Source organism: Pristiophorus japonicus, chromosome 1, assembly GCF_044704955.1.
Source record: "Pristiophorus japonicus isolate sPriJap1 chromosome 1, sPriJap1.hap1, whole genome shotgun sequence".
Classification (NCBI taxonomy): domain Eukaryota; kingdom Metazoa; phylum Chordata; class Chondrichthyes; family Pristiophoridae; genus Pristiophorus; species Pristiophorus japonicus.
Window position 1 is genome coordinate 230,602,309 of NC_091977.1, and position 27,654 is coordinate 230,629,962.

A 27,654-nucleotide genomic window follows, 5' to 3' on the forward strand; every position below is an offset into this window, starting at 1 on the left:
TTGAGGGGGGAGAAACGGAGTTTAGGGAGGGAATTCCCGAGCTTAGGCAGCTGAAGACACAGCCACCAATGGTGAAGCGAAGGAAATCAGAGATGTACTAGAGGCCAAAATTGGAAGAGCGCAGAGATCTTGAGGACTGGAGAAGGTTACAATGATAGGAAGGATTTGAACATAAGGATGACAATTTTAAAATCAAAGACTGCTAAAAATGTTAAAGAGTATCTACAGCAGTTTGAATAAGTTACCACATAATAATGTTACGCAGGCACAGCTGTAAAACTGGTCTGTTTATATTGTGGGAGACATGAATTAAACTTTAAATTTAAAAGAATCAAGCCTCTTTTAATAAAACACAACAAAATGTTAGTGCAAAAGGCACTTTTAACAATGGGGACATTAAAACATACTTACCACCAGTATGTTGCTTACATTTATACATTTAGAAGGTGTATGCTTAAGTGAAAATGGCACTGGCAGTTATTTTAGACAAAGAAAACCATTGATGGCTGAATGTCTCGTTTAATGCTTTCAGTAAACTAAAAATATCTTAAGAGGCCAGATTGTTATCTGTGAACACTGAACTACCCACAACATAAAGAATGAGGCAGAAAACGATAACATTTAAGTTAACTATCTTTGTCTTATTTGCCACAAGCATCGATTGTCATGGTCCTCTCAATGATTGTAATGTCTGGAGACTGATGGAATCTTTAAGAGGCAATAGGTGTGTTTGAAGCTGTGTAGGATTTATATATTATGTCTGCACTGAACACAGTTCAAGAAAGAATCAACTGAAGGGTTAATTTCTGTGCTCATTTTCATGGAATCTTGCACATTTTGCATTTCATGTCAGCATCGAGCACTCCAAGGTTAGGCATAGCACAGATAGAATGGAAAACAACAATTTTTGCACAATGAAATGGTTTAATGTAGAAACAGCAGTTTGTGGTGAATCCATTTTTTTTTATAAACATAGCTGGAAACTGCAGCAAGTCAACAACCCAATAATTTGTCCTGTAATTAAATCCCTCTCAGGTGCATGTTTTACATTAAGCAGAAAGGAGTTCAAATATGGAGTAAGGGGCAGGGACGGTTGAAAGAAAAAAAAAGTGTTTATAAATGAAAGGGCAACTACAATTTGCATGACTGCACACTCTTCAAAACTGGATCCATAACCTATCAAATTGTAGGGTAACAGAACACCGTTCCTAAAAATCAAATTAAATGTATGTAAATTAATGACAAAGCTTCTTTTGCTTCTCTTAAAAAAAACTGCCAGTTAAGAGATTTTGGAATATATTTTTAAAAAATATATAAAAAGGCTCCAGTGTGAGTGCCCACTTCCTTCTAACAAGTTTCCCCCAAATGGAGCATCTGGACACTAAAGTGCTTTGGCATCAGCTGGAATTATATATTATGCCCTGTGCAAACTCCAAGTGGTGTGAGACTACCAATGCAAGGTAGTCTCACATCTTTTCTTCAGTGTGCTCAGGGAATTCGACTGGGACCAGATTCCCAAGCTGTCCCCAGCACTTCACATCGATGAAACTTGTTTTTGCATCAAATTGGATGTGGCTATATAACTGCACAATGACACTGCCCCAAATACTAGACAGATAACCAGACTTTACAATCATTTCACAGAGTAAAACATCTTTGCACTTGGAAACTCAACTGAAGCGATTTTCACATTGCAGACAAGTAATTAATACCCTTATTAGAAACTAAAGATTAATTATGAATTTTTTTGGTTTGAAACGACAGGTTCCATTAGATTAAAGCGCCATTACTGCAGTTCTTGAACTTTTTCTTCCAGCGTTGTTCGATTGGCTCCAGAAAACGCAAACACCTAAGGAAATGGAAAAATACTAGTATTAAAACTAAACACTGTATTTGAATAAGCCACAACAAGATTTAAACTAAAGCCTTTCAGGGCAGCCAAGAAGGATATTGAGCAAAGCAACATTTATTATGAAGGGTTATTAAACATTGCAGAGGAAGCCCGTTAAACTTTACATAAAAATAGAATCAAATCTTAATCAGTATTGGTATGTTACATGCAGTTGACTAAAAGGCACAGTGCAAAAGCCTAATTTTCCTTGTTAAAACCACTGTCCGCAACTCAAGTTAAAATCTCCCATTTCCAGTAAACCAAGTTGGAAACAATTTATTGCTACAATTTTTAATTTCTTGGTGAGCATAGAATAAAAATGTTGTATTCCAAAACCGCAATTGTATATATCCACCCTGCCTTCTATAGCGAAAAACCACAAGACTTCATACACTGCTGCACGAGACCATAAATCGAGGATTATGTCCAGACAAAGCAATCTGAGCCACATGAAATACTAGGACAGGCGACCAAAAGCGTAGTCATGGGAGGTAGGTTTTAAGGAGTGTTTGTTTTAAAAAAAAAGAGATGGAGAGCAGAGGGAATACCAGAGTTTAGGGTCTAGACAGCTGAAGACAGTGGAGCGAAGAAAATCAGGGATGCGCAAGAGGCTGGAATTGGAGGAAAGCAGGAGATCCGAGGGTTATGTGTGTGTTTTATTTTTATTCGTTCCTGGGATGCGGGCATCGCTGGCAAGGCCGCCATTTATTGCCCATCCCCAATTGTCCTCGAGAAGGTGGTGGGAGGGCCACCTTCTTGAACTGCCGTAGTCCTGGTTTACTCCCACTTCTGTCATAGCAGTTTGTACAACTGAATGGCATTACAAAGAGCAATTAAGAGTCAACAACATTGCTGTGGATCTGGAGTTACATTTAGGCCAGACTGGGGCAAGGACAGCAAATTACCTTCCCTAAAAAGGAAATTAGTGAACCAAATGGGTTTTTACAATAATCCAGTAGTTTCATGGGCACTATTACTGATGCTAGCTTTTTTTTATTCCAGATTTATTTAATTAATTGAATTTAAATTCCCCAGCTGCCATGGTGGGATTTGAATTCACATCACAGGCTTCTGGATTTCCAATCCAGTATTTTAACCACTATGCTACCAAACGCCCAAATATTAACAGAGGCCTAATTTACTTGAGCCCTCGCTCATCCAAACCAGTCAATGCAGACCCTCCATTAATTAAGTGCCATCAGTTTTCTAATAAGGATTATATTGCCCATACAGTTGGCATGCAACAAATAAAAGATTGTTTTAAGATGTTGGCCTCCTCCCACATGCCTCTGCAAGTCTATCTAGGAAGTAGCCAAAGCATTTGCCTTGTTTGGAGCAGAAAAACTGGCAGGGACCAGTTGGCCCAAATGGCCCATTTCTGTGCTGTATACTCTGGACTAGAGGGGTCAGAAGTTCATTCTGGTTTGCAATTGGGAATGCAAATTCTTCAGCCTGTATTGTAGTTCCTAGGACAAGAGGTCCTTAGTGTACCAGTGTATTTTTTTTTATTTGTTGCAGGCCAACTGTATGGGCAGTATAATCCTTACTGGAATACCGATAGTATTTCATTAGACTGCATCAACTGGTTTGATGCCTGCAACAGCTTCACGGGGCATGTATTGGGGTGCAGGCTACTCGTGGGGGCGAAAATTAAAGGGGGAGGTGCGGCAGCAAAAAAAAGCCGGACTTACCAGTTGCTGCCTTGTTTGTAGATCACAGTGTCTGTGCCGCAATCATGCAGCCCGGCATTCCGCTTCTGTGCTGGGCTGCTGCCACGGCACCCCGCTCCCTGGTGGTCCAGTGATGGCCACGTTTCCTGCCCAGAGTTGGCAGCTTGGCCCTCCCCTTTAAATGGAAGGGGAGAGCCTGGTCTACATGCCAGCACTAAGCATCCCACTGCAAACGTCATGAGGCTTTGCACACTGCTCCACGATATTTTGTGCTCCACTTCTTGGGGGCAGTAAGCTTGAACATAGGTCACGGGGTGTGACTTCTGTGCCTGGCGCAGGAACACCCGCCTCACGGCTGAAATGGGGCAGTACTGAATTTCACTCCCTTAATGTTTTTTTTTTAAATAAAGGAAATTTCTGGTAGTTTTCTTCTATAAAAAAAGGATTATTTCAAGCAAAAAGCACTTTTCTGGACTTTCCTCCCCTTGAATACTGTCTTTAATGCAAAATTAAGGAAGCATTTCTGGCTTTAAAAAAGATGTGCAAGCTAGAATACAATTTCGTTTTACTTTGTCACAAGTTAGTGGTTTCTCTTACAGCGGTTCCTTCAGGAACAAAATGCACGTCAACAATCAAATTCAATATGAGACAGGCTAAATGACATTAGCAACCATTCCCCTGGATCAGCAGTCATTTCCAAATCAAAGGCAGGCTCCCAGCAGGATTCTTGCCACCAAGAGGGAGCCCGTCGCTGTAACAGGGAAATTGAGGGTGCTATATCAGCATTAGAAGATGCAGCGAGACCTTAAAAAGGGGTAGAAGAGCTCCAAAGAAACAGGAACTTACTAGCTAACTTGGTAGAGACCAAGGTCTACACTTGGTGAGCTTATTTTGTGGGTCCTTTTAGAGGGAGTGGACTCTTCCATTGACAAAATTCAAGGACCTTCCCAACACCTCCCAGGCCTACGATCACTTTTCCAGCAGTCACAGGCAAATGGGAAAGAAAAGGACTGGGGGAGCTATTTTCCAGCCTCCTCCACCAGTAATTACATGCAGCGGACAGCTGCAGGGAAATGGAGCTTGGATGGGGTAGGCAGTAGTAGGTTTGGTCACTTTATCTCCCCCCCCACCCCACCAATTTCTGCAGCGGATGAACTGTAGAGGAAAAACCCAGCCTGTATTCTGAGGAGATGGACACACAAAATGCAAGCAATCTCAGGTGGTAACAAGTAGGTGCTCGAGTTATGAGCAAAAACTGCTTAGACCCCACGTCACAATTGTGATCATTTAATTTAGCCATCCCACCACATCCCAGTTACCTTCTCTCCATTCTTGTAGAAATGGAATGTTGGCATGCAAGTTATTTCACAGTTTTCAGCAATATCCTAAAGATGACAAACCAGAAATTAGTTCAACAGAGTCAGTATCAATTCAAGTTTTTACAATGAATATTAACTTGTACAATGCAGTATACATATTGAGCATTTGGATTCCCTGGAGTAGAGAAGATTAAAGAGTGATTTAATTGAGGTGTTTATGATTAAAAGGAGTTGATAGGATAGATAGAAATTATTTTCTCTGGTAGGAGAGTCCAGAACAATGGGACACAACCGTAAAATTATAGCTCGGCCGTACAGGGATGATGTCAGGAAGCACTTCACACAAAGGGTAGTGGAAATCTGGAACACCACTTTCTTCACCACGGCTAACTACTGTTCCTAGGCTCCCATCATTTGGAATCTAAATACTTTTCAAATACTATACTGGGTTTAAGTCTACCAGATCACAGTTAATTTGGAGTTGGGGAAAACCAAGAATGAAAAAGGTTTTTTATGTTTTATTTAAATTTTAGCTCTTTCCCAAAGAAAGCATTTCACCATCAAGATACTTAACTGACAGGTTCCTGTATAATAAAAACCCCTGCCCCCTCTTTTTAAAAAAAAAAACCAAAATCTGTTCACACAGCACAGAAAAAGGCCATTTGACCCATTGTAGCTGCTCTCTGAAAGAGCTATCCAATTAGTCCCACTCCCCAGCAAATGTTTCCCATTCAAGCATTTATCCAATCCCCTTTTTAAAGCTACAAATATTATTGAATCGGCTTCAGACAGCGCACTCTAGATCATAACTCACTGCGTAAATCTTTTTGCCCCTTACGTCGCCTCTGGCTAACTTAAAAATCTGTGTCCTCTGGTTACTGACCCTTCTGCCCTTGGAAACAGCTTAACCTTATTTACTCTGTCAAAACCCTTCATGATTTTGGACACATTTATTAAATCTCCTTTTCTCTGCTCTAAAGATAACAACCCCAGTTTCTCTAGTCTCTCCATGTAACTGAAGTCTTTGATTCCAGATACCATTCTAACAAAATCTCCTCTGCACCCTCTCCAAGGCCTTGACATCCTAAAGTATGGTGCCCAGAATTGGACAATACTCTAGCTGAAAGTCTAACCAGTGGTTTATAAAGGTTTATCAGTTTGTTCTTATGTACACTGTCATAACAGATCACTAGAGTTGGGCATTAAATGTTTTTATCATATCTTAGGCAGTCCCTCGAACGAGGATGACTTGCTTCCACACGAGTTCATATGTTTCAATGAAGGACCCAATATTCCAGTCCTGAACTCCAATTGAAGGGGTGGAAGATGCCTGTGCATGGATCTTTTTTAACGTGTGGTTGCACACCAGCCACCACACGGGCTTGACAGAGCTCGATCTTGGTTCAATAGCAAGGATTAACCAAGACAACTGGAGACCAGCTCTGCTGCACGGACGTAGTGGATGCACGCATCGCAGTGTGGGCTGGCCCGTGCTGCCCCTGGGCCCCATACCCTCATTTGCACCACCCCCATCTTTTGGTGAATCACCTTATGGAGCAAATAGTCACGAGTATTAGTCCCTAATTGGGAAGGGGGGGGGGGGGGGGGAGGGGAAAGAGGAAGGTGCATGGTCCTTTTAATGGGCTACGTGGCACATTTAAACTTCCGCGCATGGGCGGTTTTTCCATTACAAAGCCATCAAGCGGCCTGCAAGGGTCATCAAGGCCTCTGCGCGGCCACGCAGCTTAACAGGAACACTGGTCATGAGACTTTGATTAAGGTGTCAACCCTGTCTCAGTGGGTAGCACCATCGCCGAGTCAGAAGTGTGTTATGTGTATATAGATCTACATTCAAAATTCTGTAGAATGTAAATTCTACATTGACAAGCTCCAACTTACAGTTGCATCATCCACATCTACTTCACAGAAAATCACATTTGGATTTTTCTCTGCCAACTCCTGTAGAAATATAAAAACATTTTTTTGTCAGTGATCCAGTATTGAAACTCGCTCCTCCCCTCTAACTGCATTGCTGGGCATTCTACAAATCAATGAGTATAAAACCCACTGCAAATCCAAGAAAAGAAAAAAAAAAGTGAGGGAAAAGCCATTCTGTTCAAACATCACCCCTCTACTGAGACAGATAAGATTTTTGTCAGGCAAGGGTACTGGCTTTAAGGGTTACAGAACCAAGGCAGGAAAATGGAGTTAAGATGCAGATTAGCCGCGATCTAATTGAATGGCGGAACAGGCTCGAGGGGCTACTCCTGTTTCTAGTATCCCAATTCTCTCATTAGATCAGAGTTTCATTTTTAACATCCTTAATATTTTTGCTTATATTACCTCATAACACACAGTGAAGAATTTCTTTTAAATGTACATTTTAAAACTAATCAAACTCAAAATGGACAAAACCCCTGGTCAAGATGGATTGCATCCATGTATTTGAAAAGAATCTAGGGAAGAGAATCTTACTAATTAGTTAGAAAAAGGTGTAGTGCCAGCGTGCCAGCTAACGCATTAGCTTTATTTAAGAAGGGGGATAGAACATGTCCAGGGAATAATAAGAACATAAATAGAAGCAGGAGTAGGCCACACAGCCCCTTGAGCCTGCGCCACCATTCAACACAATCATGGCTGATCCGGTCCACTTCTTGCCCGCTCTCCATAACCCCTTATAATTTAAGAAACTGTCTATTTCTGTCTTAAGTTTATTCAATGTTTCAGCTTCCATAGCTCTGAGGCAGCGAATTCTAGGGATCTACAACCCTCAAGAAATTCCTCCTCATCTCAGTTTTAAATGGGCAGCCCCTTATTCTATGACACCCCCTAGTTCTAGTCTCTCCTATCAGTGGAAACATCCTCTCTGCATCCACCTTCTCAAGCTCCCTCATAATCTTATAAGTTTTGATATCATCTCGCATTCTTCTGAATTCCAATGAGTAGAGGCCCAACCTATCCTCATAAGTCAACCTCCTCATCTCCAGAATCAACCTTGTGAACCTTCTCTGAACTGCCTCCAAAGCAAATAGATCCTTTTGTAAATATGGAAACCAAAACTGCACGCAGTATTCCAGGTGTGGCCTCACCAATACCCTGGAGCAAGACTTCCCTGCTTTTATACTCCATCCCCTTTGCAATAAAGGCCAAGATTCCATTGACCTTCCTGATCACTTGCTGTAACTGCATACTAACCTTTTGTGTTTCATGCACAAGTAAACCCAGGTCCTGCTGTACTGCAGCACTCTGCAATCTTTCTCCATTTAAATAACTTGCTCTTTGAGTTTCTTTCTGCTAAAGTGCATGACCTCTCACTTGCCAACATTATACTCCATCTGACAAATCTTTGCCCACTCACTTAGCCTGTCTATGTCCTTTTGCAGATTTTGTGTTCCTCATACATTGCTGTTTCTCCCATCTTTGTATAGTCAGCAAACTTGGCTACGTTTACTCGGAAGAAGGGACCGAGTGTGTTGATATAGATTGTAAATAGTTGGGAGTCCCAGCATTGATCCCTGCGGCACCCCACTGGTTACTGATTGCCAACCAGAGAATGAATCATTTATCCCTACTCTGTTTTCTGTTCGTTAGCCAATCCTCTATCCATGCTAATATACTACCCCCAACCCTGTGAACTTTTATCTTGTGCAGTAACCTTTTATGTGGCACCTTGTCAAATGCCTTCTGGAAGTCCAAATACACAACATCCACTGGTTCCCCTTTATCCACCCTCATTATAGCCTCGAATTCCAGCAAATTTGTCAAACATGACTTCCCCTTCATAAATCAATGCTGACTCTGCCCGACTAAAATTTTGCTTTTCCAAATGTCCTGCTACTGCTTCTTTAATAATGGACTCCAACATCTTCCCAATCACAGATATTAGGCTAAGTGGTCTATAGTTTCCTGCTTTTTGTCTGCCTCCTTTTTTAAAATAGGGGCATTACATTTGCAGTTTTCCAATCTGCTAGGACCACCCCAGAATCCAGGGAATTTTGGTAAATTAAAACCAATGCATCCACAATCCCTGCTGCTACTTCTAAAGACCCTAGGATGCAAGCCATCAGGTCCAGGGGATTTATCTGCCTTTAATCCCATTATCTTATTGAGTACCACCTCCTTAGTGATTGTGATTGTGTTAAGTTCCTCCCCCCTATAACCCCTTGACTCTCCACTGTTGGGATATTGTTAGTGTCCTCTACCGTAAAGACTGATACAAAATATTTGTTCAGTGTTTCTGCCATTTCCATGTTCCCCAGTCTCATCCTCTTATGGGATGAACATTTACTCTAAGCCACTCTTCCTTTTTATATACCTATAGAAACTCTTGCTATCTGTTTTTAGATTTCATGCTAGTTTACTTTCATAGTCCATCGTCCCTTTCTTAATCATTTTTTTTTTTTTAAAGTCATTCTTTATTGGCTTTTAAACGCATCCCAATCTTCTGTCCTCCCACTAGTTTTGGCCACATTGTATGCCCTTGTTTTTAATTATAGACTAGTCAGCTTTATATTGGTAGTAGGAAAAATAATGGAATCCCTAGTAAAAGGAGATAGAAGAATGTCTGGAAACAAAAAAATAATAGTCAGCATGGACTTCAAAAGGGAATGTCTTGATTGTTACCTCCAAAATATTCAATGAGGTTGGTCAGAGAGAGTAGTCAATGGTAATACAATGATGAATAAGGCCACAGAATGTGGAGTCAGGGGCAGAAGGTAGCTATTCACAGTGGCTGGTGAGTAGTGGTGTTCCACAAGGATCAGTGCTGGGACCACGGTTTACAATTTATACCAACAATTTAGACTTTGGAATCAAAAACACAATTTCTAAATTTGTGGATGACACCAAATTGGGGGATATAGCCAATACTGAGGGCATCAATAAACTTGCAGAACGGGCATATAATTGGCAAGTGAAGTTCAACACAGATGTGTGAGGTAGTACATTTTGGTAGGAAAAATAGGGAGGCCACTTCTAATTGGAGGGAGTGTCTAGGAGGGGTAGAGGAACAAAGGGATCTCTGAGTACAAATACAAAAATCCAGGTCTGGCCTCACCAATACTTTGTATAGCTGTAGCAAGACTTCCCTGCTTTTATACTCCATCTGGATGGAAAAATCACAGACAGCAATTACCCAAATTTGTGCCGGGTGCTCCTGATGGGCAAACTTCTTACTCTTGAGCCCTGGAGGAAATTCAGCAAACTGCATGTCTCTTTTGCAAGCCTAACCAAAAGCTACCAACCCTTACCCATGTTGGCTCCATCTTTAGTTTTTCTGTACCCATTGACAGTATTGGTTTCTTCTGACCGTAAGTAGAACTCCCATATTTCCTCAATTATTAAAGCTGATTCCAAGCAGCAGTTTCCTCTTTTATGCCAAATGTTCCTTTACCTCTTTACTGAATTTTTCAAAACTCTTAAAAAACCAAAGTCCACTCATTTGAATACTGTTCGCTTACCTGAAAATCTGTTACATTCCTCAACATAAAAGAAACTTTGTTATCTATTGGGTAATCGCTCTCACCTCTAATGCAAACTTTCTCATTGTTTTCTGTTATTGATATTAAATTTTCCTTTCTTGTTCCTTGCAAGTTTCTATGGGACAGAATTGCCAGTCTAAAGAACAGTTTCTGTGATATTTTGCCTTTTTTGACATTAAGATACTTAACAAATTTGGCCAAAGGTTAGGAATGGAGGTTTTGAAATATCGGCGAAAAACAGATCGCCAAGTTGCAATGCAAAAAAAAAAAATATGACCGCCTAAAATAGGCCGTTCGGCGATCCTATATTTGCATGAAAAAACACATGAGGAAAGCCTCGATTGCAGCCCCAGAAACAGCAGTAGGCATGAAGATCTGCAAAAAAAATAAGTGGAAGTTTTTATTTTCTAAATTCTTTGTGATTCATTGGTTAAGTGTATTGTGAATATTTTCTGATTTTTAATTTTTTGCAATGATGTGTGTGTTTTCTCCCCTCCCAGAGCCTGTATTTTTGGCGTTGATAGGCCTCGGGCTAAAGTTGGTGAGGACTGCAGTTCCCACCGCGAATCCTCATGCAACGCCAATTTTTTAAATCAATCATCGACAGGCATATTTTTGTACCAATTTTGCCCCCTTTTTAAAAAAAAAAGGCAAAATTATTATGTTTCCTAAAATTGATGTCCAAAACCGAACAAAAACTGAATTTCTAGCCTTTTCTTTAGCTGATGATTGCACTTCATATTTATCAACTTTCTCCAGACCACAGGTCTTTAATGTCAGACTTTAGTCCCTTCATTGCTCTTCTACATGCCCTTAAATTGGACAAATCAAATGTTTTTCTCAACTCCTCAAAGTGGTGTTTTTGCCTCTCACTGTCACCTGCTGAAATTCTTGGTCTCTGACACCGACCTCAAATGGATCTTCCATATCCCCAAATTTGCTAAAACCTAAGAAGCTCTACTCCTTTCGTGTGGTAAACATTTTTGCATCTCAACAGTTGGAAATTCTTTTCTAGCCCTTCTTACATTCCCAGATAGGATACAAGAAAATTCTTGTCACATGGGCAATACGACTAGTATCCTTTCCCACATCTACAGACTGTGGTTAGTACTCCCTGAACTTTACCAAGCTCTAAATACAATGCGCCTCCCCCCTACATCGTCATCATGTTGAAAGCAATCCGTCATTTCACTGTGTAGTCTCCTACTTTCACTTATTCTTTCCCAGGATCTCAAAACTGTGAAACAATCATCTTTCCTTCTCTGCACAACACTCAAGCCAAAACCCAAACTTGGCATTGACAATCACCAATTCCTGATTTATCTTCTCTTATTCTTTACAGCCTTACTGGTTGCATCCTGCACGGTTGACCATGCTCATCTTTATTGCTAAGCCAAAGCTGATAACTGACTAAATCTATCAGAGCAGTTTCTAGCTGCGCACTTAATTCTGCCAACTGAACAATTCAGAACTAGAAAAAAAAGTAATCTCACTGTTGAAATGTATTACAGGAAATTAGTGACTGTCGTTATTAATTTTCCTATTTACCCACACCTGGTTCTCAGGCATCTGATAATAGAAAAATCTCAGTAAAGTGCACTCCAAGGTATGTACAAACAGAAAGCTGAAAGTGAAAACCATGGGTGATTCAAAAGGCTATGTGCGATCGTGATACACAGTCAGCACAATAGAATTAAAAAAAAACTAACTTAACTGAAGACTCATTGGAAAACACGTACAAAATCCCAGTATTAAAACCAGGCTTAAGTCACATGAACAAAGGAAACAGCAAGACAAGTGAACTCAGTTTACAGATGCAAAACTAAGCCGCTCTCCATATGATCACTAATGTCCTCTTAAGTACTCAAGATGTATACAGATGAGGCCTATCTTCTCATTCAGCCAAAAAACACAGCAACCCCCCAATGACCTCCATAAGCTACTAAATTACTAAACGTTGCACCTTCACTGGCCATCTTGGAAATCTCTTTCATGAATTGATCCGCTGGTGTGAAGAAGCTCCTCCTGACCCTAGTCTTACTTTGAACCTATCCCATCCTTGTCCCTAAAGTCTTGGTTCACATTGAATTGAGTCCAATTGGAAGCAAAATAAGAAATTGCAATGTGGGTGTAATTTAAAAGGAATATTAGCCACTTAAAAGAGGCTACACAAGGGCTGTTAGACATGTTGGAAAGTTAAGGGTTACTAATCAAATTGACCCATTAGTGGTCACAGGGCAACAGGCTTTTTAAGATAAAAAAGAAAACAGCAGTGTTTCGATGAGAAGGATGGATGGATTATGTTCTGCTCCAGATGTCCGATCATCATCTACAAGGGATGCCTGTGCAAAGAGATATGTATGTCATGAGCAACAGTGACCATGAGTGACTAATGTATAGCTTCAGTGGCTCGTGTAATAAACATAGGCAGAGGAACAATTAACCACGGTAGAGTGGATGGTTAGGTAAATAAGTAGTCAATAAACTGCTGAGACGATCAGAGAACAGATCATCAAGTCTTGCTTGTGGAAAGTACATTGGAAGTAAAACAACCAAGACTATTTACATGCATAAGCTGTTCTTGAGCAGATAAATCATGTCTTGTATGGAAAATGTACCTTTGAAACAGGCCATTCTGCCCAACCAGTCCATACCAGCGTTTATGCTCCACTTGAGTCTCCTCCCGCCTTTCCTTCTTTAACTGTCAGCATAACCCTCTATTCTCTTCTCCCTCATATACTTGTCCAACCTCCCCTTAAATGTATCTATGCTATTCACTTGAACCACTCCCTGCGGTAGACAGTTCCACATTCTCACCACTCTGGGTAAAGAAGTTTCTTCTGAATTCCCTACTGGATTTCTTATATTGATGGCTTCTAGTTATGTGCTTACCCACAAGTGATACATTCTCTCTGTATCCACTGTCAAAACCTTTCATAATTTAAAGACCTCTATTAGCTCACCCCGCAGCCTTCTTTTTTCAAGAGAAAAAAAAAAAGAGACCCAGCCTGTTCACCGTTTCCTGGTGTATACACTCACATTTCTAGTATTATCCTTGTAAATCCTCTCTGCACCCTCTCCAGTACCTCTATGGCTGGATTTTCCTTTTAAATCGCCCCCGCCCGATCCTTAGCGGTGTTCCGGCGGTTGCACCTTTTTCAGCCGCCAGAATGCCGCTGGTGCTTGCTCCCGCTGTTTTTGGGTGGTCCATGTTGGTGGCGGCGAAGCGGTGAGGGAGCTAAGTGCAGCGGGCGGTCAAAGCGGGACCAAAGTCAGCTGTCAGTTTTCCTGTATAAAAAAAGGAAAGCTGAACTGCTGTCTGAAAGGGGGCGAAATGGTTATCTGCACATTTGCAGCCATTCTCCTGCGTTTTTGGGGTCAAGGGTAACTCTGCACATGCTCAGACAACAGAAGGACAGCTTGGTGCAGTGGCCGGGGAAAGGGGCCCGCAGTTCCGTAGCATTAGCCAGTCAGTTTAGAATTTGCTGCACATGAACTTGGTGAATTCAGCAATAGGGTAATGAGTTGCTATTACTGAAACTAGTTAGTTAATGAGTTGCCACTTCAACTTGCAGCTGGTTACAGTAAGTGTTGTCGGGCTTAATAGGCACCAAGGGGTGCATCACAGTCCGTAGACGGGAAGGAGGGTGTATTTTCAGTGTTGTTTTTAAACTTGTCGACAGGGCTGAGGGTAAGGTGTGATTTGATGTTGGGCAGGGGTCAGAGGTTTTACTGTGATGGTATGAAACTCTTTTTGGAGTTTATCTGAAAAACATAAAACATTAATCCGTGCCACCCGACCTGGATGACACACCAGACATTTACAAGGCCCATTTTTTTCTTTCTTTTTTGTGTTTTTTTTTGTGTTTTTCTTTTTTTGGGCACGAAAATCACATTTTTTCCCCAGTGCCCCCTATAAAAGGGAAGGGGGAACACTAAAAGCACCGGCAATTAAAACAAATTAAACTTTAAAACGTAAAATCAAATCAAAATTTGGTTGCCGGGCGTGATGATGCACTCCAGTCCCTCCGGTGCCCACCTCTCGCGGAAGGCTGCGAGCGTACCGGTGGACACCGCGTGCTCCATCTCCAAGGACACCCTGGACCGGATGTAAGAGCGGAAGAGAGGCAGGCAGTCAGGTTGAACGACCCCCTCGACCGCCCGCTGCCTGGACCGGCTGATGGCACCCTTGGCCGTGCCCAGGAGCAGTCCTACGAGGAGGCCCTCGGACCTACCCGCTCCCCTCCGCACAGGGTGCCCAAAGATCAGGAGAGTGGGACTGAAGTGCAGCCAGAATTTCAGGAGCAGCCCCTTTAAATAATGGAACAGGGGCTGCAACCTCGTGCACTCAATAAAAACATGGAACACGGACTCCTCCAGACCGCAGAAATTGCAGGCGGCCTGGGAGTCCGTGAACCGGCTTAAAAATTTGTTGCACGGCACTGCTCCGTGCACCACCCTCCAGGCCAAGTCCCCGATGAATAGTGGGAGGACTCCCGCATAGAGTGCCCTCCATCGGGGACCCCCGCCTCCTCCGGACGGCAAGATGGTACGCCATGGCGTGTCCGGACGGCCGGCGAGGATGGCAAAGTTGAGTGTGTGCAGGAGCAGCCCGTACAGGAAACCCCTCCGCGCGGAACTGAAAGGCACGGAGGGGATTTCCCCGAGGCGGCTCAAGTTGTGAGGCGCCGGCCCCCGAGGGAGGTTCCGGGGTTTGGCGCCGATGAGGAATTCCGTCCGGACGGGGGTCAGTTCGGACGGGACCTCCCCACGTGCTTGAGCCTCCTCGATGCACCTAACAGAGTCAGGGCCCAAAGCTGTTTTTAGCGACTTGATGGCTTCGGCCGCGTGGCGGACGTTGGCTGAATTTAAGCGCCGCGCCAGCGTGCCTGGCGCCATCCAGCCCGCTCCTCCGCCATCGAGCAGGTCCCTGACCCTGGTCACTTCACCAGCCACAGCCCTCTCTTCCGACCGCCACATAAAACCTCGGTCGTGGAGGTACGGATTCCCGAGCAGCGGCTCCTGCAAGACAGCCGCCACTCCAGCCGGCGGAGAGCTGCGCTTGGTGGAGACTTTGTTCCAGACCCTGATGAGTTCCTTGTAAAAGATAGGCAGCTCCCGGAGGGCGGTCCTGACACCCCCCAAGTTTGTGATGGTATGAAGCTGGTTCAGTGCAAGGGCAGCAGGGCGGTGATTGAGGGAATCAGGCAAGTGGATTGCAGGTTGTGAGCACAGAGTTTTAGCAGAGAGAGGCTGATGCATTATTGGCAAGGGGGAGCGGGGGGGGGGGGAGGTTAAACTTGTGTCAGGCAGTGATTGTTGCTGGATAGAAGGGGGCCAGCAAGCAGAGTGCCTTTCGGCGGAAGCCGGATTGGCCAGCCACTTAAAGTGTACCAGAAGCGACTGCCGCGGTGGAAAACTTCAATCGACTATTTCTCACTGGCTGGTGTGGCCACGGCTGGAAGGGGGATTTTCTCTGCTGTCCAGTGTCGGATTTCTTTCGGGCATACCTTGTTGGAAAACCCTGGCGCCGTCTACGGCGACAGTCCTCTACCGATCGATCGAGAGACTACATTGAAACGACGCTTCATCCGCCGGGCAGCTGGTATCCGGTGTAGTAATTCGGGTATTAACTATGGGAGGCAACAGTGGAACTGGCCCAGGTAAACAATGCCTGCACAGGCTGGAGGAGCGGAACAGGGTGTTATGGACGGTGAGCGGCTGCCACTTTGCCCGGTGGGGGTACAGCCGTTGGCTGGAGACCGTTTACTGACTGCTAGCTCCCCGGGTTGGCCACAAGCCCTTCTTGGGTGCGCTGCGCTGGGAAGAGGAAGGCAAGAGGCATCGAACTGTACCTGAATCGGACAGGCCGCCCATCGGAAAGCAGGCTGGAAATCCCTGAAACCTATGGAGGCAGACAGGTTTAAATCACGGGGAACAAAATGGCTACCTCGCCTCTGGTCAATCAATAACCGGCTAATGTGTGGCAAATGGTTAACCAAAGTTGTAAAAATTGTTTGAGACCAAGCCTGAAAGTGGTAAATCATTAACCACAAATTGTGGGAAATGGTTAACCAAATGGCTGTTGCTTTATTTTTTGGGGGGGCGGGGGGGGGGGGAGAAAGAGACGAGGTTAAACTTGTGTCAGGCAATCATTATTGCAGGATGGAACGGGGCCGGTAAGCTACAAGCAAAATGGAGGGAGTCATAAGGCTGGGCCCAAGTCAGGTAAGTACTCCAGAATTGGGCAGTATCCAGCGCAGCGTTAAAGGGATGTAGCAGGCCTTTTTAAAAGAAAAATGATGATTTTAATGGAATTTAGGGTTGGGAGGGAATTTTCCGATTTCTTTGGATCTCCAAAGTGGGCAGGCGCTTTACAGCAACGCTGGCGGTAATGGTAGGCCCAAATTACCGCCGGCACCAATTTCCATTTTTTATGAAAACGGGCAGTAACTGGACAATTTGAGAAGAAACTCTAGCCCCAAATCATGTAACTAATTTACTTGAATTCTTTGAGGATATAACGAGCATGGTGGATAGAGGTGTACCGATGGATGTGGTGTATTTAGATTTCCAAAAGGCATTCGATAAGGTGCCACACAAAAGATTACTGCAGAAGATAAAGGTACGCGGAGTCAGAGGAAATGTATTAGCATGGATAGAGAATTAGCTGGCTGGCAGAAAGCAGAGAGTCTGGATAAATGGGTCCTTTTCCGGTTGGAAATCGGTGGTTAGTGGTGTGCCACAGGGATCGGTGCTGGGACCACAACTGTTTACAATATACATAGATGACCTGGAAGAGGGGACAGAGTGTAGTGTAACAAAATTTGCAGATGACACAAAGATTAGTGGGAAAGCGGGTTGTGTAGAGGACACAGAGAGGCTGCAGAGATTTAGATAGGTTAAGCGAATGGGCTAAGGTTTGGCAGATGGAATACAATGTCAGAAAATGTGAGGTCATCCACCTTGAAAAAAAAAACAGTAAAAGGGAATATTATTTGAATGGGGAGAAATTACAACATGCTGCGGTGCAGAGGGACCTGGGGGTCCTTGTGCATGAAACTCTTTTAGGAAAACGATCAGGGAGAGGTCAAGGCTGTAACACAATAACAGCGAGGATGGGATTCGAACACATGCGTCCAAAGCACAATTGATTAGCAATCCGTTGCCTTAACGTCTCGGCCACCTCGTCTCCATGAATCCCAAAAGGTTAGTTTGCAGGTGCAGCAGGTAATCAGGAAGGCAAATGGAATGTTGGCCTTCATTGCGAGAGGGATGGAGTACAAAAGCAGGGAGGTCCTGCTGCAACTATACAGGATATTGGGGAGGTCGCACCTGGAGTACTGCGTGCAGTTTTGGTCACCTTACTTAAGGAAGGATATACTAGCTTTGGAGGGGGTACAGAGACGATTCACTAGGGCTGATTCCGGAGATGAGGGGGTTACCTTATGATGATAGATTGAGTAGACTGGGTCTTTACTCATTGGGAGTTCAGAAGGATGAGGGGTGATCTTATAGAAACATTTAAAATAATGAAAGGGATAGACAGGATAGAGGCAGAGAGGTTATTTTCACTGGTCGGGGAGACTAGAACTAGTGGGCATAGCCTTAAAATACAGGGGAGCCAATTTAAAACCGAGTTGAGAAGGAATTTCTTCTCCCAGAGGGTTGTGAATCTGTGGAATTCTCTGCCCAAGGAAGCAGTTGAGACTAGCTCATTGAATATATTCAAATCACAGATAGATAGATTTTTAACCAATAAGGGAATTAAGGGTTATGGGGAGCTGAGTCCACGGCCAGATCAGCCATGATCTTGTTGAATGGCCGAGCAGGCTCGAGGGGCTACTCCTGTTCTTATGTTCTTATGAATGTTGGGGGAAGTCCAGAACCAGGGGTCACAGTCTAAGGATAAGGGGTAAGCCATTTAGGACCGAGATGAGGAGAGACTTCTTCACCCAGAGTGGTTAACCTGTGGAATTATCTGCCACAGAAAGTTGTTGAGGCCAATTCACTAAATATATTCAAAAAGGAGTTAGATGTAGTCCTTACTACTAGGGGGATCAAGGGGTATGGCGAGAAAGCAGGAATGGGGTACTGAAGTTGCATGTTCAGCCATGAACTCATCGAGCCTGCACCACCATTCAAAGGGCCGAATGGCCTACTCCTGCACCTATTTTCTATGTTTAAATCCTTTTTACAATACAAAAGACTTGGATTTATATAGCATGTTTCACTACCACCAATGTCTCAAAGCGCTATACAACCAATGAAGTACTTTTGGAGTGTAGTCACTTGTGCGACCAAAATCGTACGCAGTACTCAAGTGTGGTCGAACCAAGATTCGATACAAGTTTAGCATAACTTTCCTACTTTTCAATTCAATACCTCTACAAATAAACCATAGTGCTTGGTTTGCCTTTTCTATGGCCCTGCTAACCTGTGTTGCAACTTTTAGTGATGTGTATTTGTACGCCGATCCTTTTGTTCTTCTACCCCACCTAGACTTGCACCCTCCAAGTAATAAGTGACCTCCCTATTCTTCCTACCAAAATGTAATACAAGTTGGACCTCTCCAGCTCAGCCTGCAAAACTCTGACCTCGCTCTGTGTGCGTGTGCAGAAATCTCCCAGCCACATTTATTAATTAACACAGGTTTGGTGTTAGGAGGTTTAAAAAACCTCCCATCAGGTCCAGCTTCAGCAGCTCAATCAGCTGCCTGCTCTTCCCATTCCCAGTTACCTCACCGAACAGAGCCAGGGAATGCTGGAAACGAGAATGCCATCCTCGCAAAGCAGCATTTCCACAGCACAGAACAGAGCCAGGAAGCATGGGAAACAGGGACTAATGTCGAACCACAGATGTTTCTAGACCAGAGAGGTCCAACCTTACCTCACATTTATCTGTGTTGAACTTAATTTGCCCATTCTGCAAGTTTATTAATGTCCTCTTGTAATTTGTTGCAGTCCTCCTCAGTATTGATTATCCCCCCCCCAAACTTGGTGTCATCTGCAAATTTAGAAATTTTATTTTTGATTTCAAAATCTAAATCGTTAATGTAAATTGTGAACAGCAGTGATCCCGGTACTGATCCTTGTGAAACACCACTATCTGCCACTGAATAGCTACCCATTACTCCTACTCTGTCTTCAAGCCAGCTAGCAATCCATTCTGCTACTTGTCCCCTGACTCCGCATTCTCTGACCTTGTTTATCAGTCTATTATGGGTTACCTTATCGAAAGCCTTTTGAAAATCTAGGTAAATTACATCTTCTGCATTATCATTGTCTACTCTCGGTTAACTCTTCAAAAAATTCAGTAATGTTGGTCAAGCAAGACTTTCCCTTTTGAAACCAATGCCGACTATTCATTATATTTTGTGTTTCTAGATATTCTTCTACTCTCTCCTTTAGTAGGGATTCCATTACTTTTCCTACCACTGATATTAAGCTGACTGGTCTATAATTCCCTGGACAGGTTCCACCCCCCTTTTTAAATATAGGTATTAAGTTAGCTATATGCCATTCCTCTGGCACTACATCTTTTTCTAACAAATGTTTAAATATGTGTAGTAATGCCTTTATCATCTCTTCCCTAGATTCCTCTAAAATGTGTGGATGCAATCCCCTGGGTTTTATTATTTAATATATCCCCTTTTTCATTTTAAATGCATTTATCTCATCCAATGTCATGTTCACTTGTTCAAATCACCCTGGTAAATACCAAAGTGAAATAATTATTTTAATATTTCTGCCATCTCCCCATCATAGCCAGGATAGTACCCTATTCCCATCCCAACCTTTTTATTGATGTGCCTGTAAAATATTTTACTATTTTGTCTTATGTTCCTTGATAATTTAATTTCATAGTTCCTCTTTGTTTGATTGCTCTCAATCTCTTTGTATTCTCTCTCATCATGCCCCTGCTGTCTATGTACTTAATGTATGCCTCTTTCCTTACCCTCTATTGTGCCCTTATGGCTTTATTCGTCCATAGAGCCTCATTAGTGTTTAGTTTGTTCTTTCCTTTTAGCAGAATATATTTTTCCTGCACTCTGTTGAACACCGTTTTAAAGGTGTCCCATTGCTGTTGCCAATATTGTTGCCCATTTTATTTTCCCAAGTTCTATTCTTAGCCCCTCAAAAATCAGATTTTCTCCAATCTATTAACCTAGTTTTCATCATACTTATGTCCTTCTCAATCATCATCATCTTAAAGCACATTATATCATGGTCACTATTGCCTAGATGTTCCCCTACTTTTACTTCTCTTATCTGCTCTGATTCATTCCCCATTACTAGATCGAATAGCAAATCCTCCTTTGTTGGGCTTTTTACATACTGGTTAGAAAGGACTCCTGTACACATTGTAGGAACTCCATTCCCTTATCTCCTTTACCTACCTCTTCCACCAATGAATATCAGGGTAGTTGAAAACCCCATGATTATTCTTCTATGCTTTTTTACTCATTTCCAAATTTGTCTGCATTTCTTCTTCCACCTCCCTTCCACTATTAGCTAGTTTGTAGACTACAACTATTAGTGTGATTCATCCTTTATTATCTTTTATCCATATGGATTCTAGTTTTGTCTTGCTGATAGCTGCGTCCCCTTTTTCTACTGTCATTATCTTATCCCGAATAAGTACAGCTACTCCACCTCCCCATTTCCCCCCCCCATCATTTCTAAATATGTTATACCCTGCAATGTTTAATTCCAAGTCCTGATTTTTTTTAAAGTAAGCAAACTGAAATGTATAAAAGAGGTTACTTGGAGAGCTGGAAAGAGAGAAACCCAAAGCTGCTCTGTTGAGGTAGTGTATAGATTGATCACCTGTGCTGTATGAATAAAATGTATTCCATATACTCCACTATCAAGTGTCTTGCGCTTACTCGAAGCGCATTGTTGTGAACCACAGGAGGAAGGATGTTAATTCAAAAAGGGGCTGGGAACAAAAACCCATACAGCCTTCAGAATATACATTTGAACCCATGTGAAAACTGGGATCAAGCAACAGCAACGCTGTACCAAACTGTTTCAGGCTGGTGAAATGAACATTATGCTGCACGAGTATGAGAAACATTGCAGTCTTTGGCATTCCAAGGTACCTTCTCCACAATGCAGCAGTGCAGCATGCCTACAATAAGCCAAAGGCATAAAAAGGTGAAGGCTGGTGACTTTCACCATCACTTGTAGTACTATGGCTACAAGTCAAATTAAATCATTAGAAACAACTCTCTCTCAGACCTCACCACAGGATTCCTGGAACAATTAGAGTTTCAGCCATGATCTTATTGAATCACTGAGCAGGCTTGATGGACTGTCTGGTTTACTCCTGCTCCTATTTCTGATGTAAATGCACCCTGCCTGTGCTTCCAAGTCACAGGGTACATCTGCCTGGTATCCCCTTGTTCCTCTTTCTCTTCTCCCTTCCAAAAACAGAGATTCCAATGGGGAAATACATTTCGCACATCTAGGAGGGCGTAACGAAATTTTGGCAGTGCTAGAACCCATGGCACAAAGACTTCTCACCAGTTAGGTAGGCACCAAAATGTGTTTAAAAAAAATAGTCAGTCTACCCTATGTCCTTTTAATATTCATCTCTGCATTTAACTGTTGCCTAAATCCTGGAATCCCTTCATACATGGACTTCTAGATCACTTTCAACCTCACCTTTAGCTACTGCTACAGAGTGTTACCCTTCTCCTCCTCCCCACCCCCCCCCCACACAGTAACTTATGATTATATTAAATTTAATCTGCCGCTACTCTGGTTTCTATAGATCCCTGGCTGCAGGCCTTCACAAGTCTGGCGTCATCCGTAAACCTGACTACTTTGCAGAGTTTGAATCTCTATTCCGTACTCCAACCGCACCACTCCCTAGCCAGTACCTGATACTTCCATCGCTCAAAGCTTACGCAGCAGCCTCTCAAGAAACTTCATTAAAGGCTTTCCGGAAATATAATTATGATTTCATCAGTACTTACAAGGAAGCGTGGATGGATCCCTTTACAAGGCCCACACCACGTTGCAGAGAAGTCAATAACCACCAGTTTGCATCCTGCCTCCTTTAGCAACATTTCAAAATCTTTCTGAAAAATAGTATGGGATTTCGTTAGTGGCATTCAACCTACATAACACATTGCAGCTCGCAGCCTCTGTACACACTGTTACTCAGAATCAATGTTCCTTTAACCACATTGTAGATACGGATTTGCCACATTGTTGTTATTTGACTCATGTCTTACTTTACCCACTTTCCTCCTCCTCCCCCTCCTCACAGTTGAATGCAGGAGGAGTGTTTGGGGCCCCAAAGGAAAAAGGGCAGGCGTTGCATCTCCCGTGCTTGCACAGAAAGGTGCCATGGGATGTGGAGAGAGTGGACCAGGGTGTAGCGGAGGGAACGGTCCCTTCAAAATGCTGCAACAGGAGAGGGGAGATCTGTTTGGTGGTGGGATCACGCTGGACGTGACAGAAATGGTGGACGATATATCATTGAATGTGGAGGCTGGTGGGGTGGGAGTTGAGGACAAGGGGAACACGATCATACTTCTGGAAGCGAGGTGAAGAGGCGAGAGCAGAAGTGTTTGAAATGGAACGGACACGGTCAAGGGCGCCATCAGCCACAGTGGAAGGGAATCCTCAGTTGAGGAAAAAGGAAGACATACACTGGTATGGAAGCTGGCATCATTGGAACAGAGGCAACAGAAACTGGGAGAATGGAAGAGAGTCCTTACAGGAAGTGTAGTCAAGGTAGCTGTGGGAGTCAGCAGACTTATAGTGGATATTGGTTGATAACCTATCCCCAGAAATAGAGATAGCAAAGTCGAGGAAGAGTTGGAAATGGACCTTGTGAAGGCGAGGGAAGGGTAGAAATTGGAAACAAAGTTGATGAAATTTTCTAGTTCGGGGCAAGAGCAGGAAAAGGCACAGATACAGTCACCAATGTACCAAAAGAGGTGATGGAGGGGACCCAATAGAATGGAGCAAAGAACGTTCGATATATCCCATGAAAAGGCAGGCATAGCTAGTAGCCACACAGGTTCCCATAGCAACACCTTTTATTTAGAGGAAGTGAATGGAGTCAAAGAAGTTGTTCAATGTGAGAACAAGTTCAGTGAGGCAGAAGGAGGGTGGTGGTGGTGGAAAGGGACTGGTTGGGCCTCCATTCAAGAAAGTGGAGCACCCTCAGGCTATCCTGGTGGGGGATGGAGCCACAGATGGATTGAACCTCCATGTTGAAATGGAGACGATTAGGGCCAGGAAACTGTTGAAGTGGCTTGGGTTGTCGAAGAGTCGCATATGTCGCTTGGAAGAGACTGGACAAGGGGAGGGAAAAAAAAAAGAATTGAGATAGGAAGAAATCAGCAAGAACAGGCTGAAACAATGGGAATACCAGGGGAGTCCTGTTTGTGGATCTTGGGAAAGAGGAGAAGTGTGTTGAGAGGTTGGGGGACTAGGAGGTTGGTGGCCGTGGAGGGAAGATCTCCAGAGGATACGAGCCCAGTGACGGTCTTGGAAAGGGTGGCTTGATGTTCATGGTCTGGGGGAGGCATCAGAGCATTGACATTCAGCCTCTGCAAGGTCGAGGTCGTTTCACCAAACAGCAGGTTTAATTACAATATTAGGGTTGGATCCGAGAGAATAGAGCGCAGCAAGTTCAGATGGAGATAAGTTAAGAGTGAATGAGGGGAGCAGAGAAATTGAGACGGCCAAGATCACTCCGGCAGTTCCAAATGAACAGATCTAAAAAGGACCAAGAGGCCAGAGGAAGGGGTCCAGATGGAACGAAAATTCTGAAGGTGGGGAAAAAGATTGGTAGTGCTAGGGAAGTCCTGGGAAAAGAAGTGGGCGTCGAGCTCAAATTTAATTGAGGTGGGAGTGTAAGGGGATGAAGCCAAGGACTGATAGTTCAGGGTCAGAGACGACAGTGAAAACACAGCAAGGGTCAAGATTGGAAGAGATGGGGTCAGAGGAAAAAGGTTTCCAGAGGGGCATTGATATCCAAGAGGAGTTGTTGAAGCTTGCGATCCGACACTGAAAGGAAGAATAAAGTTACCGTTAAAGTGCCGAATGAGACAATGGATAAAATAGAACTGCTGACCAGGACAGCTTTGAGATAGAGCAAGTCAGTGCTGGTGAAGAGGGGTTGTGAGCATACATGTGACTGCACACAGCATTGAATGTACATCTCAGGATGCGGCAAGAGCAGTGGTTCAATTTCCACTGAATTTCCTAGAGGTATCTGTAATCATAGGTGGATCAGAAACATGGGGAAGGGTGGAATCCATGTGGAATAAGTTGGAACCAGAGACAGTTGCTGAGTTCCTTACTTCTGAAGGGTTTCATTCATTGCAGAAACAGTACCTACATCTAAACCAGCAGATATTCATTTTATGCCATACGCGCTGATATGGTTGCTATAAAATTTATGGTCAAGTCCGTTACAGCACTGACAACATCTACTGGCAAAATACTTGTTCAATTGATGAGAAATTGGATAAAAGGAGCATTGATCTAATAATTTAAGCAGCTTACTGAAGTAACAACAAACCCTGTTATTCTTTTCAAAAAGCAATTAGTGGAAAAGATTGCTCTGTATGACACAAGCCTAAGTCTGACTTGGGGACAACACCAGCAGCAACTGTGCCAGTGCCAATGTCAGCAAGTCCACCACTACCAAAGCAGCTTATCAGTTTCATGGTTGTATGGCCACACCATGCCAAACATATTGTATGTTCAATAACATAAAGAGCAATAAACCCCCAACAAAGTAAAATCCAGTGGGATTTAAAAAAAATCAAGCTGTGTTTTTTTTAAACTTCTGTAGGAACTTCAGCTAACTCCAGGTCAAGGCATCATGAACAGGCCTGGATTAGCATCGCTCACAATTCCCAGGAAGCTCTTTACATGATTCTAGATGTAGGACTGTGTATTGCTCTGTATGTAGTCTTCGGATTAATGTTTTGAAACAATAATTACTACAGATAAATTTTTGAATCTGTAAGCAAACAGAATTATCCTAACATTGCCCTATCAAAATGCAAGTTCTTGAAGGTGGTCAGCCCATAAATAATGTTCAAATTTTAATAGATCACAAAAAAGTGAATCTGACCACGCACATTTCTTCTGATGGAGCAGTAAACTAGAGTGAGTCTTCTGACCATCTACACGTAAAAGGTCTAGTTAAATAACTAAGACAGAATCAATACCGACTTAAGTGGTCAAAACTATTATTGCAAAACTTGTTATTGCACAATCCAGACACAAAAATAACCCTGAAGTCTGCCTAAAATGCTCAGCCCTGGTATAGCCTCTTCATGCTAAGTGCATCAGAGCTCTCCCTTCCAGGCTTTGGTACAATGTGTTACAAACAAATACAGAACTTTAAAAAAAATTATAACTGAAATACCAGCTTTGCAGTACCACTATTTTCCCCATTACTTGCACCATTAAAAACAGCACGTGATTTGCAATCAGCAGCCAAGCAAAAGCGCTTGCCGCTGGCTCTCAGATCTCTGTGGCGAGAAGTTCGCCTTTTTCGACGTTCAATTGATTGCAGCACTACGCTCGGATTCCAATGAGGCCAACAAGCTGTCCAGAATTCTCAGTCAAAAAAAACAGGAAGTGATAATGCTTTTATCCAGACTTTAAAAAAATGTTAAAGATTGGGACTCTCGCATGGGGATAAAGTAAAAGTTGAAATGTCACAATGGAGAAATTTCACATTCCAGAAATATAAAAATGGAGCAGCTTGAGAAAGATTGGGAGTCAGCTTGACTTGAGAGGGGTGATACGCAAGAAGCCAGAGTTAGAAGGATGGCGAGTTTGGGAGCAGAGGGGAAGGTTATGGGCTGGAAGAGGTTACGGTAAGGGAGGGAAGATGATATTAAGGATGAGAATTGTGAATTTAAAGGACTTGTAGGAGCCAATAAATGTTAGTTTCAAAAACACCTCAACCGGTATGAAATTCATCAGAAAATAACACTTAGTATTTATTTTCTGATAACTTCAGTATTTCTCAGAAGCACTGAATTGGTTTGACTATGGCAAAAATCACTGCTCCCTCATTTTAACTTAAACATGGGCCAATTTTAGATCTAAAAATCGGGAAAAGCTACAGAAAGGTTCGAGATAACAAGTCCCTGCAATAATTTACTCCAAATGCAGCGTGCGGTGTGAGCGTGTCCTTCAATTAAATACATATTTTTAAAAGTTGAAACGTTACACGATGAGTGTCCAGCGCAGAAACCACCGGAAGGACTCATCCATTCGGTCCTGTTGTCCCATGCCCCACAAAAACACTCAAAAAAAGGACATTTTGACCACGATCATTCGGTCGAACATCGCGTCAACTAAACTCTTTTGATGATTGTGAAAAAGAGTAGAACGATTATTTTAATCGCAATTTAAAAATAAAATGTTTTCTTTCCCGTACCTACCTTTTGATGAACCCAAAATGGCGATGGCGAAAATGAGCCCCCCCCCCCACCCGGCGGGGCGAGACCCGACAGGAGAGGCGCGGAGCTTGCGAACACGGCCGGAGCCCGAGACAATCAATCGGCGGGATGGAACACTCGCTCGCACCTGTGCCTGTGAGTTAATCAATCCCCCCCCTCCCCTCAGACTGCAGTCCAGGGGAATGGAACACTCGCAAAAGCGCCTCAAGACAACACTCCCAAGTGCGAAAACATTGCTAACCTGGTTCTCAAGCACACGGACTCCCATCTTCAGTCTCCGCGCGTACAGCACCGCACCGTTACTGGGCAGCTATGTATGCAGAAGGTGGGACGGCGTTGCACGCTGGGATATTGGATGAGGCGATTTTAAATGCAGGGATGACTTGACGCAATTTCTATTAGCGCAAAACAGTCTGTTGAATGTTAAGCCAGTCGCATCCTAAACGGTTGTTTACTCAGTTGCACCTGTGTCCATTACAAGTTTTCTGAGATATTCTCGTTATATGTAGCCTGTGTCTGCGGGTCTCGCATATTGACAACCAGCACAGCTTGGTGTTTCAATATAACTTGTAGTATTTACCCTCCAATGCAATAGATTTGTAAAATGCGGCCCCAGAAATATACAGCTAAATCAAGCCAAGGTTCTTTTTGGTCTTTTTTTGTTTCAATTTCTTGCAAAGTTATCACTGGCTTTTTCTTTACCTTTTTTTAGGATACAGTATGCCTTGAATTTATCTTTTTCTTTGCAATATTTTTTGTTCATTGGAAATAGCGTAATGATATCAATGCACACCCTCTTGTGCCTTTCCCAAATGGCTATTGTTGGTTGATCCTATAC

At 43.2% G+C, this 27,654-nt stretch overlaps 1 protein-coding gene across 1 annotated transcript; it reads right to left on the reverse strand.

Annotated features, from left to right (window-relative positions):
- Positions 1 to 904: 904 nt before the first annotated feature.
- On the reverse strand, positions 905 to 27,166 carry LOC139268956 (thioredoxin-like). The gene is made up of 5 exons (XM_070887853.1): positions 27,058 to 27,166; positions 22,344 to 22,448; positions 6,780 to 6,839; positions 4,881 to 4,946; positions 905 to 1,849 (listed from the first exon to the last, which is right to left on the reverse strand). The coding sequence occupies exons 1-5, from the start codon at positions 27,082 to 27,084 to the stop codon at positions 1,787 to 1,789; spliced, it is 321 nt and encodes a 106-aa protein (XP_070743954.1). The 5' UTR covers positions 27,085 to 27,166; the 3' UTR covers positions 905 to 1,786.
- Between the last annotated feature and the right edge of the window lie 488 nt (positions 27,167 to 27,654).

What these genes read in the sequence shown, in the direction of transcription:
- LOC139268956 (XM_070887853.1), bottom strand. Translation starts at nt 27,084, where the DNA reads ATGGGAGTCCGTGTGCTTGAGAACCAG. An exon ending in GGATCCATCCACGCTTCCTT is followed by an intron (nt 6,840 to 22,343) that starts GTAAGTACTGAT and finishes ATATTTCTACAG; the next exon opens with GAGTTGGCAGAGAAAAATCC. An exon ending in TCTACAAGAATGGAGAGAAG is followed by an intron (nt 1,850 to 4,880) that starts GTAACTGGGATG and finishes CCATTTCCTTAG; the next exon opens with GTGTTTGCGTTTTCTGGAGC.